Genomic DNA, 11,809 nt, shown 5'->3' on the forward strand with positions numbered 1-11,809 from the left:
GAGAACTGGGTGGAGGGGTGTTGGCCCCTTTATTGTCAGTGAGCAGCTGCTGTGTTCCCCTTGTGAGCCTTGAGCACTTTCTGATAAACTCAAATGCTGCTGCCCAGTACAGCTGGACACAGCAGCTCACAGAAGTGGATGGGGAAGACTGGGCTGAGCTGGCTCTGTGGACCTTATTTCTCTACCCAGAAGAGAGACTTAATTCCTTAAATAAGATTGAGGCTGGGCGTGGGGTGCACACCTATAATTCCAACACTTGGGAGGCTGAGGCAGGAGAATCACAGCAAATTCAAGGCCAGCCTGTACCACATAGCAAGACCTGGTCTCAACAAAACAAAACAAAAGATTAAGGTGGAGCTAGGCTTTGATGTTCTTAGCCCAACCCTAGATCCTGGCACAGAAAACAGTTCCAGAGGATCAGCAGAGGCAAAGTAGGAATTTTTTCAAATGAATTTGTTTTAGAGAATTGAGGGAGGAATAAAAACTCCCTGAAGTCCAGAGCAGAGGGCAGATAAGCATCCACATTACACCGGCCTCTTCGCAGGCCCTGGGCGGCCCTGAGTCACCCAGCCTGTGCTCTGCTTGTTGTGGTGGCTGAGGGCCTCCAGGGCTGTGGACCACAGAACCCGCCCTTGTGCGCTATGCGCACTGTCTACACCTCCTTGTTGCTCTCAGTCCGAGAAACTAGCTTTACTTGGTTTAAGAGGACTGAGTTTGGATTTCTTTCCTCAGTGACATTGTCCAGAGGCTGGTTTCCTGCTGGCAGCCAATACTCAGGCTCTGAAGCGTTGGCACACCACACTGGGGTTCATTCCTCCAGGGCATCTGGAGACGGTGCACCGGAGTAAAGACCAGTGATGCCCCCCTCCCCAGCGCTGGCATCTGCAGGCTGCCTCTTCCCTCTGGGAGGCTAAACCAATAGTCAGTGGGCATGTTACCATATCAGTTCCCCCGCCCTTGCTGTGCTGCAGGTTTACGGCTGCCTCCAGGAATTTAGAGAAAAGAAGCCAGTTCCTACCACACACTGCGCACAGCAGTTATCCCGGGAGGTAGGTGACTACTCTGCTCAGAGGAGCTCCTCCGGCCCCACGCCCCTTGCAGGGCTTGTTTAAGTAGTCTGTAATGCTGCTACCTGTAGTGCTGCACTGGAAGTTTGGTGATTCTGCATGTTAGTGTTTTTAATTTGACCTTACTATAAAGAAGAACATTGTCTGGCTACCTCCCTGAATTAACACCCTACATACTCATACAGTTTTAGCGCGAGTCCATTTCTGTCTTTCTCCACCTGACCTGTGGACTCAGTGTAGCCTATGTAAATAGGATAACAGTACAGATAGTAGTGAGTCTCCCATTTATATTTCTAGTCTGAAACTCTTCTCTGAATTCCAGTCTCAGCTACCCAGCTGCCTCCCCCCACCTAAGCTGGATATTTAATGGACACCTCAGACTTATTACGTCCCAACTGACCTCCTGTCAGTGCCCCGTCCGTCTCCTCTTGCAGCCTTTTCCATCTTAGTAAAGGCATCTGTTCCTGCAGTGCCCAGGGCCAAAATCCATAGGGTCATCTTTGCCTCTCTTTCCTCGCATCACACCCAGTCTGACAACATATCCTGTCAGCTGTACTTTGAAAACACGTCTTGCCCCTGAGCCACCTAATAAACGTTGCCATCGCTTCCAAAGATGCTTGCAGCATAGCTTCCTCCCTGTCTTCTGCTTCTGCCCTTGCCCGTAGTGGCTCCCACACACCAACCTAAAAGATCTTTTTTTAAAAAAAATAATTTTATTGGTACATTTTAGGTATACATAATGATCACATTCATCATACGGAATTTTTACCTGTACATGATATATCTTGATTCTTTTTCCCCATTCCCTTCCCTTCCCTTCAACCTCTCTTCCTTTTTTTTTTTTTTTTTGGTCTTGTCTTTTTGAGACAGGATCTTACTAGTTCAGACTGGCCTTGAATTCATTTTGTGGCCCAGGCTGTGCTTACAGTGATCCTCCTGCCTCAGCTTCCCGAGTGCTGGGATTATAGGCATGAACCACCACACCTGGCATTCCCCTCCTTATTTACAAATGCTTTGTTTTCATTTCCCCCCCTTTTCTCCCATTTTTTCTTTTTGCCTTCCTTCCTTTCCCCCTTCCGTGGCCCCCTTCCAATTTGGACATTTTCTTCCTATTTCACTTCATTAAATGTGAGTCACTTCTCTGCTCAGATGCCTGACTTCCATCTCACAGCAAACACCGAAGTTCTTATGCAGCCTAACACCTGAGTGGCCGTGACCCTTTGACTCTGCAGTTACTGCTCTCCCCTGTTCATTCTGCTCAGGTGCACTGACCCCTCGGCGTGGTTGGGTCCATCAGCTGCACCTGCCACAGGCCCTGTGCACTGCTGATCGTGTGTCAGCCACGCTCTTGCTCATGTTCCCACATAAGTAGCTCCCTCGTCTATGCTTGTCACGTTCTTGAGGCGGCTTTCCCTGGTCACTTTAGATGGCACCTCCTCCTTGCACTCCCGGGCCAAGTTCCCTGGGTGTGCTCGTTTTTGTTTGTTTGTTTTTACCTAGCTCTTCACCATCAAGCAAAATTGTTTACATATATATTTTATTTATTTTCTCCATCTCCACTGGAGTGTAAACCCCAGGAGAGTGAGAATTTTGGCCTGCCTATTCACTGCTATTGTTTGTTTTTGAGACAGGTTTGCGCTATGTACTCCAGGCTGGCCTTGACCTTACTCTGTAGTCCAAGCTGGCCTTGACCTCACAGCCATGCCCCTGCCTCAGCCTCTGAGTGCTAGGATTGCAGGTGTGGGCCACCATGCCTGGCTCAGTGTGGTTTGATTTGCATTTCCCTAATGGCTAAAGATGCTGACCATTATAATGATCATATACTTCCTCTGCGTTTGTACTTCCTTTGAGAAGTGTCTGCTCATTTGCTCATCGCTCTCATTTTCTGTCTGGAAAGTGGAACATTGTGTGCGCTGAGCTCCCTGAGCTCCCAGGCAGCACCAGAAGCTCAGTCATCTGCCTGTGAAGCATCGACATCAGCGAGCAGAGACTAGGACAACCTTAGAGCAGGGAAGTGCCTTGGTGTGCCTGCTTCTACGAAATCAGCTAGTTCTGCAATGCTGTGATGTCGCTGGGGCTGGGTAACAGGGCTTAGATCACCACCGGCTGTGGATTCTATCTGCTCTAGAAAACAGCTAAGGAGGGACACTACACCCTAACTTTAAAGTTGAAAAAGACAGCTTCAGCGGCAGCTTCTTACCTTGACATCCTTCCTGCTAGTATAGCTCTACCCAGCCTGTGTAAGGTTGAGTAGGTGATGAAGGGTTTTAAAAATTTTTATGATCTCTGTTTCCCTTGAGCCAGGTAGTGGAGCAATTACATGAAAGCCCTGATTCCCTTGAGATCCAGGAGCTGAGACAAATCCTCCAGGCTCCACACTACAAGGTAAGTGCTTGCTAAAATTGCCAGGCATGGTGCTGCGTGCCGGTAATCCCAGCACTCGGGAGGCTGAGGCAGGAGGATTGTTGCGAGTTCGAGACCCACCTGGGCTACAAAGTGAGCTCAAGGCCAGACTGAACTGCATAGCGAGACCCTGTCTCAAAAAGAAAAAAAAAATGCCTGCTAAAATAGACACAATATGAATAAATGTGACAGGAAATGTGCTCTCTGAATAGATATTCTGTCACTTCTGTCACTGTCCATAGGTGACCAATAGATTGTACTTGGTGTGGGACTCAGATGTGACTGGCTCGGTGCTGCATTTATGAGGAGACATCCAGAACTTTCTGCGGGGCCGTTTCCCACATAAAGCCTCAGTCTCTCCAATTCTGGCTGGGGAGAATACACTAGCGTTCCTGTTGCTGGGCCACGGTGCCTGACAGGCGTGATTTACAGTAAAAGCGCTGTACTTGGGCTCACAGTTTCAGGAGGCGTAGTCTAGCTGGGTGGGCTCCAGAGCACAAACATCACAGCAGAGGGACATGGCCAGGGAGAGCCGTTCACCGCACAGTGGCTGGAAGCAGACGGGTAGGGAAGAGCCAGAGATCTCCTAAGGCCTGCTGCCCCAGTGACCCCCTCCTCCCGCTGAGTCCCACCCATGACAGCAGGTTCACCTGGACTGGTCTGTGGAAGAGCCCGCTGAGGAGTGCAGCGCCCACGTGGTCTAATCGCCTTCCGAAACCCCCGCTGCGCACAGGAGACTCGGGAGTACTTTAGATCTAACCCTAGCAGGAGGTAGTGTGGTCAGCTTCTAGTTAGAGGCTGGTAATTTTAAAATTTGGGACACAATGTGTGAAGGTATTTGGAAAGTGTAGTGTAATGATGAGAACCCTCTGTGAGGGGCTGTGTGAAGATTTGATCACAACCAATCTCTCAGGGTTTACAGATTTTGAGATCAGTCTATCTACAAATTAAATTTCCAACACAAGGACTGAATGTGGAGCAATGGGGTTTATGGATCAAAATTTTCATTCACAAGAGCCAGAGCATACCCACTAGAGTTTTCTCTGAGTGCCCCTGAGTCCTACCTGGCAAGACTGTATGAGGACAGCAGCACTCCCACCTGGGGATGGAAATTTTTTCTTTTCTTTTTTAATTTTCTGAATGTTTTTATTTTTTAATTAATTTTATTTGTACATTTTAGATAGACATAATGATCACATTTGTCACAGGGAATTTGTACCTGTATATGATATATCTTGATTCTTCTTTTTTCCCACTCCACTCCTCTGCTTGCTTTCTTTTTTCTTTTTGTCTTTTTGAGACAGGGTTTCGCTATGCAGTTCAGGCTGACCATGAGCTCACTTTGTAGCCCAGGCTGGCCTCAAACTCACGACAACCATCCTGCCTCAGCCTCCCGAGTGCTGGGATTAAAGCATGCGCCACCATGCCTGGCTCCTTCCTCTACTTTCAACCCTTCTTCCCCTCCTTGTTTACAAAGCTTTGTTTCCATTTTTTCTTCTATTCTTTTTTTTTTCCTACTCTCTTCCTCCTTTTGCCCCTCCTTTCTCCCTTGTTGAGACAGGGGAGAACATTTTCTTCCTATTTCCCAATATGTTTATACATTTGAACATTTTCCCATTTGAACATTTTCTTCCTATTTCCCAATATGTTTATACATTTTGGTCCTTATTTATCCTTTCAGATTCTCACAGCAAAGAAACTTTGTGATATTTGAACACATGTCCGATTTATTTCACTTAAGAGTATGGTCTCAAAGTGCATCCAATTTGGTAGAAATATCTTAAGCTTATCCCTCTTTATGGCAGAGTAGTACTCCATTGTATAGAAAAAAACACATCTCCTTTATCCATTCAGTGGTTGATGGGCATTTGGGCTACTTCCAAGATTTAGGTTTTATAAACTGTACTGCTATAAACATGGGTGTGCATATATTGCTGTGGTATGGTATTATGGACTGATCAGGCCAGCAACTTCCTAAACAAGTGGACAGCTAATGACTCAAATAAAAGAAACAAGTGGAATGATTTTAGGGCTCCAGGAAGGTCAAAAATCCTCTAACAGAATTTGAGATTCCCTGGGAGTTGAGACAAAGAACTTCTCCATGCAGCCCTATATTTATTTGCTCTTCAAACAAAGGAGGGGGACACTGAGGCAAGTGCAGGAACCAAACAGGACCTTGCACAGCAAATACTACAAAGATCAAAGACCTCCAAGTAGTAAATTTTGCCAGGTAAGAGGTCTGTCTCCCTTACCTCTCAGGTTGGCAGCTTTACTGCTTTGGAGCAGCGGTGTCAGCAGCCCGTGTCCTTGGCTGCCTCAGCCGCGTTCTCTTGACCTCAGAGCACTGTGCATGTGCTCTTTTCTAACACAGCCCGAGCTCCCTGTGTTCAGCCACTTAGCCCTGGACAGCCTGGTCTCCAATAGCACGGTGCTTTTAACTCTCTTAGGAAGATACCAAGCAGGGGAATAAAGCCAAATGGAACTTCTAGTTTTTAGTTTTTTGAGGAAACTCCACACTGATTTCCACAGTGGTTGCACCAGTCTACAGTCCCACTAACAGTGGAGAAAGGTTCCCTTTTCCCCACCCTGCCACCAGCATATGTTATTGGTTGATTTCTTTATGATCGCCATTCTTTCTGGAGTGTGAAGGAATCTCAATGTTGTTTTAACTTACATGTCTCAAATGACCAGTAATGTTGAACATTTTTTCTTATATTTATTTGACATTTGTACTTCATCTGAGAAGTGTCTGTTCATTTTAGATGCCCATTTTTGGATTGGGTCTTTAACTTTAGGAGGTTCTTCATTTTTTTTTTTTAAGTTCTTTATATATTCTAGATATTAGTCCTTTGTCTAAGGAACAGCTGGCAAAATTTTCTTTGCTCTCTGTGGGTGGTCTCTTCACTCTGTTGATGGTTTCTTTTGCGGTGCAAAAAAAGCTTTTTAATAAGATGAGAGCTCCATTGTTGATTCTTTGTAATATTTGCTGTGCAATTGGGGATTTGTTCATAAAGTCTTTGCCTACATCATTGTCTCCAAGAGTTCTACCTATTCTATTATCCAGCAGATTTAGTGTTTCTGTTTTATTTTATTTTTTGTCTTTTTGAGACAGGGTCTTTGTATGCAATTCACGCTGGCCTTAAGCTCACTTTATAGCCCAGGCTGGTCTTGAACTCATGACGATCCTCCTGCCTCAGCCTTCCAAGTGCTGGGATTACAGGCATGTGCTACCATGCCCGGCTTATTGTTTCTGTTTTAATATTTAGCTCTTTGATCTTTTTTAATTTTAGTTTATTGCGTGGTGAGAAACATGGGTCTAGTTCTAGTCTTTGGCATGTGGAGAGCCAGTTTTTCCAGCACTATTTATTAAAGAAGCTGTCTTTCTCCCAGTGAAGGTGTTTGGCTCCTTTGTCAAAAATAAGGTGGCTGAGTGTGTTTGGAGTTGTTTCTCCATCTTCTAATGCATTGCATTGATCCATGGGTCTATTTGTGTTTGTTTGTTTGGTTGGTTGTTGTATTTGTCAGTACTATGCTGTTGTGTGTTTTTTTTTTTTTTTTTTGGTGTTGTGTTTTGTTTTGTTTTTTGGTTTTTGGTTTTTTTTTGGTCTTTTTGAGACAGCGTCTCACTATGCAGTTCAGGCTGGCCTTGAGCTCACTTTGTAGTCCAGGCTGGCCACAAACTCAAAATGATCCTTCTGCCTCAGCCTCTGAGTGCTGGGATTACAGGTGTGCCAGCTCACCACACTGTTTTTATCACAGTAGCTTTGTAGTATATTTTCAGGTCAGGGATGCCCCCTGCATTGCCTTTGTTGCCCAGAATTGCTTTTGCTATTCTAGGTGTTTTCTGATTCCAAATGAATTTTAAGATTTTTTTCTAATTCTGTGAGGTATGCTGTTGGTATTTTGATGAGGATTGTGTGAGATGGGACAGAGTAGAAAATTTTTGGAGCCCTATGATCCCAGAGCTAGGCACTGAGGAGAGACATCATGAGTTTCAGGCTAACCTGCGCTGCAGAGCAACTGAAGGCCAGCCTGAGCCACATGGCAGGACCCTGTCTCAAACACCCAAAACAAAACAGAACAAATGAAAAACTCTTTGATCACACCTTAAGCCAGGGAACTGCTTTTTCTTATTCTCCTCCACAAAGGCCAAAATTAAACCAGAGAGATGTTTTGATTAATGCCCCTTATTCTGCCTTAATTTAAGAAAATTTTACAAAAGTTTTGTACTTCAAACTCCTTCAGCACATCCCAGATTACATGGGAAATGAGCGTGTCATGCAACAACACACGTTAGCAGACATGGACGGGACAGTTACACATTGCTTAACTTTTCTGTGCCTTGTTTTTCTGTGAACTGAAGAAAATAAATTTATTTCCTTCACAGAGTTATTGTGAAGACTGAATTAACCCACATACAGTGCTCAGCTCCGCGCCAGCTGGTGCTGGGCTGTAGTGCTGAGTCACTGTCTCCTGAACATGTGTCCATCTGTGAACCTTCGCCTCCCCTCTCCCCAGGCCTTGCTCAGCGCGCACGACACGGTGGCACAGAAGGACTTTGAGCCCCTCCTCCCGCCACTGCCAGACAGTCTCCCTGGAGATGAAGAAGCAACGAGGATTGTTTGTTTGGTGAAAAACCAGCAGCCCTTGGTAAGGAAATCATTTTGTCTTTCATTTAGAATTTTACCAAGGTTAACTACAGACTAAGTCAGATCTGGAAGCAAGTGGGCGGTGTGAAGGTGCCGTGAACTGTGACTTCTACCTGCAGCTTCAAGCACATTGCAGGTTGTAATGTTTTCACTATGGAAAGACTTCTGCCTAGTGGTTTTTTGCTTTTGTTTTTTGTGGGTTTTTTTTTTTGGTACCAGAAGTGGAATTCACAGCATTGCACTTGCCAGGGAGGTGCTGTGCTGCTGAGCTATATACCCACCCCTGCTGAGTTTGTTTTGAAACGTAGCACAAGACTTATTTTTGTGAAAAATAAGACATACATATTTTTATTTTATTATTTGGCTTTTCACACATGTATTTCTCTCATTCTGTTGAAATTTTACTCCTTTATTAATAGGAAGCTAAGTAAGGCCTTGGTTTGGTTTTCTAGAGTGGTCCTACGGATTGGGTTGTAATTTGGGAGGTCCACCTACCTTTGGGAGCGTAGAAACACGTGTTTCTAGAGGTGAACAAAAGCTCAGGAGGCCAAGGTCAAAGGGCATCTCCTCTCTGAGGTGCAGTGGACAGCACTGGGTGGCCCCTCCCGCTGGTGGACATGAACGTTTGCCTGGGGCTCCATTGTGTTCTCTCTCCAGGGAGCTACTATCAAGCGCCATGAGATAACAGGGGACATCCTGGTGGCCAGGGTCATCCACGGAGGGCTGGTGGACAGGAGTGGTAAGCTGCAGCAGTGGGGCAGAGGTGTGACCAGAAAAGCAGGACCGCTTGATTATGGGGTCCCTTTTCCCCAGGACCCCTCTTTCCTGGCTTTGGTGAGCTCCCCTGCTTGGTTAGGGCAGTACAGGAAGAAGGAACACACGCTCCAGGGAAGGCCCCGCTCCCAGGCCCTTGTGCCACTCTTTCTTTCCTTCCTCTCTTCTGGAAGAGTCGTTTCTGCTCTGCACCGTGCTGTGAGCCACTGACAGCTTTCGTGAGACCTTTACCGCTCGTGGCTTCCGTCCCTGGACGTCACCCTGCTTCCTGGCTCATCTCCTGCCTTACCTCAAGGCTCCACCTTTTTTAACGGACACATAATAATCACGCATGTTCATGGTACCACATGGTACCGTGTGGTAACTGATACACGTACACAGTATAATGATCAGATGAGAGTAATCAAAACTTCCTTCTTAAATTATGAGCTCTTTATGTTGGGAAACTCTGAGTTCCTTTCTTGTCCTTTGTAAAGTATAGAACAAAGTACTGTAAGTTATAGTCATCTACTGTGCTGTAGAAGACTAGAACGTGCTCCTCTGGTGTAACTGGATTTCGGTATGTGTTATCCAACCTCCCTTTCCCGCTCTGCTCCCCGCCCCTCGCCCTGACAGCTACTGCTAAGGCTTCGTCTTAACCTCCAAGTCTCTCCACAGTTCCCTTTTGAAGACTTCTCCCACTCTTCCCTCCCATTGGTCATTTACTCACAACGCTGACGCCTTTATTTTTAATGCTATCTTATTACCAGTGTTCTGGTTCCATTTTACAACATCAGGTTAGCAGAAATAAAAGTGTCACCATCAGCAGTAGTAAACAGATAGAAAATGGAAAGCTCCCACATTTCTGTGATCTAAGTTGTAATAACCAGTTTGCTTTATTGTCATTATTTCCCACTACATTTTAAAATGTGGGCCAGGCATGGTGGTGCACACCTGTAATCCCAGCACTCAGGAGGCTGAATCAGGAAGATCCTTGTGAGTTCAAGGCCAGCCTGGGCTACAAAGTGAGCTCATGGCCAGCCTGAACTGCACAGCAAGACCTTGTCTCAAAAAGACAAAGAAAACAAACAAAAAAAACAGAAACAAAAAACACAAAAATAAATAAAAAAATGTGAAGCATGTTTGGGTTTGCAAATTTGTTCACAGCAATTGGAATGGCTGTCTTACTTTTTCCTTTTCCCTACTTCTGTGTCCCCTCCCTCTGCTTGTGTCCCTGTCTGCCTAGGGTTGCTGTATGCTGGAGACAAACTGGTGGAGGTGAACGGGGTTTCTGTTGAGGGGCTGGAGCCTGAGCAAGTGATCCACATTCTGGTAAAGTCTTCTCTTCCCGTCTTGTTCGTAGCTCAGTGGAAGGTGTGTGTGCTGTAACGTGACGGCAGCCCCCGTGCCCAGCCCCAGCCCTGCCTGTCGCCAGGCAGTTCATGGACCTTCCTCCTTTCCCAGAAGTTCTGGCCTTGGCCAGGAGAGAGCCCTCCCCAAGCTGCTCCTCAGGACAGCCAGGCCCCGGAGGGTTCCTCATCACCCAGGGCTCTTCATTGGAAAGGGGCTGGGTGGTATCTGAGAGGAACATGCCTTGCCCTAGCTGAGATCTAGTGAGTATCTTCCTCGGAGGCAGCCTGGGAGGAGGGGAGCTCTCCACACGGCCGCACCCTGGGAGGACGGCCCCTGCTCCTGCTGGTTGGAGTTGTGCTTCATAGCCTGATTCTCTGAGCCCTTGGTCTTTTGTCCATTTCCATTCTCCGAGTCACAGTTAAGCTGATGGCGTGACTCTACCTTTCTCCCCCTTGCACACCCCAAGTGTGAGGCCTAAGGCTGATCATGATAGATAGACCAGTGGTTCTCAAACTGGGCTCCTGGGGACCTCTAGGTTTCCATAGTGATGGCTAGAGACTATGGTTAGGGGTGAGGCAATGAGAAATTTGAGCTCTTGCTGTAGGATTTTGTATGGTATGGAAGGTACAGCAAAGGGAGCCTGAAGCGTGTACTGCAAACCACAGACACACATGCTTCTCTCTCAGCCTCCTGGTACCAGCTGCGGAGTTGCCAAGACAGCGGGTTGGTGAAATTCCCAAAAGTAAGAGCTAGGCTAATCCCCGATCTTTGCCGTCTGTTACCGCGTGTATAGCACGGGCTCTTCTGGGCTTCTCCTCTGCTCCATCACTTTGAGGGGCTCCTGGCTTCCACCTTGGAAGCACCTCCTCTGCCCCAACCGACTGGAGCATCTGGTGCAGAAAAAGTGTTAAGGCTGAGCGTGGTGGCACAAGCCTGTAATCGCAGCACTCGGGAGGCTGAGGCAGGAGGATCATTGCGAGTTCGAGACCAGCCTGGGCTACAAAGTGAGCTCAAGGCCAGCCTGAACTGCATAGCGAGACCCTGTCTCAAAAAGACAAAAAAAGAAAGAAAACAAAAGAAAAGAAAAGGTGTTCAGGAAGTGTGTTCCGAGTGAGGGGTGAGGAGGGAGGAGGTGGACAGAGAGCTCATCTCTTCCCCTGCCTGTGGAGAGGACCTTTGCAGGGCAGGGTGCTTCTGACAGCTAGGGCGCAATACTCCCTGCTCAAGGCCTCGTCCATGGGGGCCCCCGCAGCAAGGCAGACGCAGAGCTTCCAGTTCTGGCCTTGCGAAGTCCCCGGGGCGGTCGCGTCTGGCCAGTGCACGCAGCACAGCAGCTCAGCGCTCTCCCTCTGTCGTTGCCAGGCGATGTCCCAGGGCACAGTCGTGTTCAAGGTGGTTCCGGTTTCCGACCCGCCCGTGAGCGGCTGGAGGACGGTAAGAGGTCACGAGCCTTCAACCTGTGCACGGTGGGCGCTCGCGTGCGCAGCGCGACCCGCAGGACGCACGGCGCCTCTCCCTCCCCAACGCCGTCCGGGACTGCTCCACACCGAGGCCGGGGCGGCGCGAGGGCGGGCGCGGAGGGCG

General features: G+C 47.6%; 1 protein-coding gene across 1 annotated transcript in view; it reads left to right on the plus strand.

Moving 5' to 3' along the window:
• Mpp4 (membrane protein, palmitoylated 4 (MAGUK p55 subfamily member 4)) overlaps nucleotides 1-11,809 on the plus strand; it is a 38,090-nt gene that overhangs the window by 2,868 nt on the left and 23,413 nt on the right. Inside the window, exons 3-8 of the mRNA XM_005373187.1 lie at nucleotides 972-1,049; nucleotides 3,372-3,452; nucleotides 7,989-8,120; nucleotides 8,777-8,858; nucleotides 10,119-10,204; nucleotides 11,588-11,659. Of these exons, the coding sequence (XP_005373244.1) occupies nucleotides 972-1,049; nucleotides 3,372-3,452; nucleotides 7,989-8,120; nucleotides 8,777-8,858; nucleotides 10,119-10,204; nucleotides 11,588-11,659 (531 nt within the window). The remainder of the gene's footprint in view (nucleotides 1-971; nucleotides 1,050-3,371; nucleotides 3,453-7,988; nucleotides 8,121-8,776; nucleotides 8,859-10,118; nucleotides 10,205-11,587; nucleotides 11,660-11,809) is intronic.

Source organism: Chinchilla lanigera, unplaced genomic scaffold, assembly GCF_000276665.1.
Source record: "Chinchilla lanigera isolate Chin_1 unplaced genomic scaffold, ChiLan1.0 scaffold00002, whole genome shotgun sequence".
Classification (NCBI taxonomy): domain Eukaryota; kingdom Metazoa; phylum Chordata; class Mammalia; order Rodentia; family Chinchillidae; genus Chinchilla; species Chinchilla lanigera.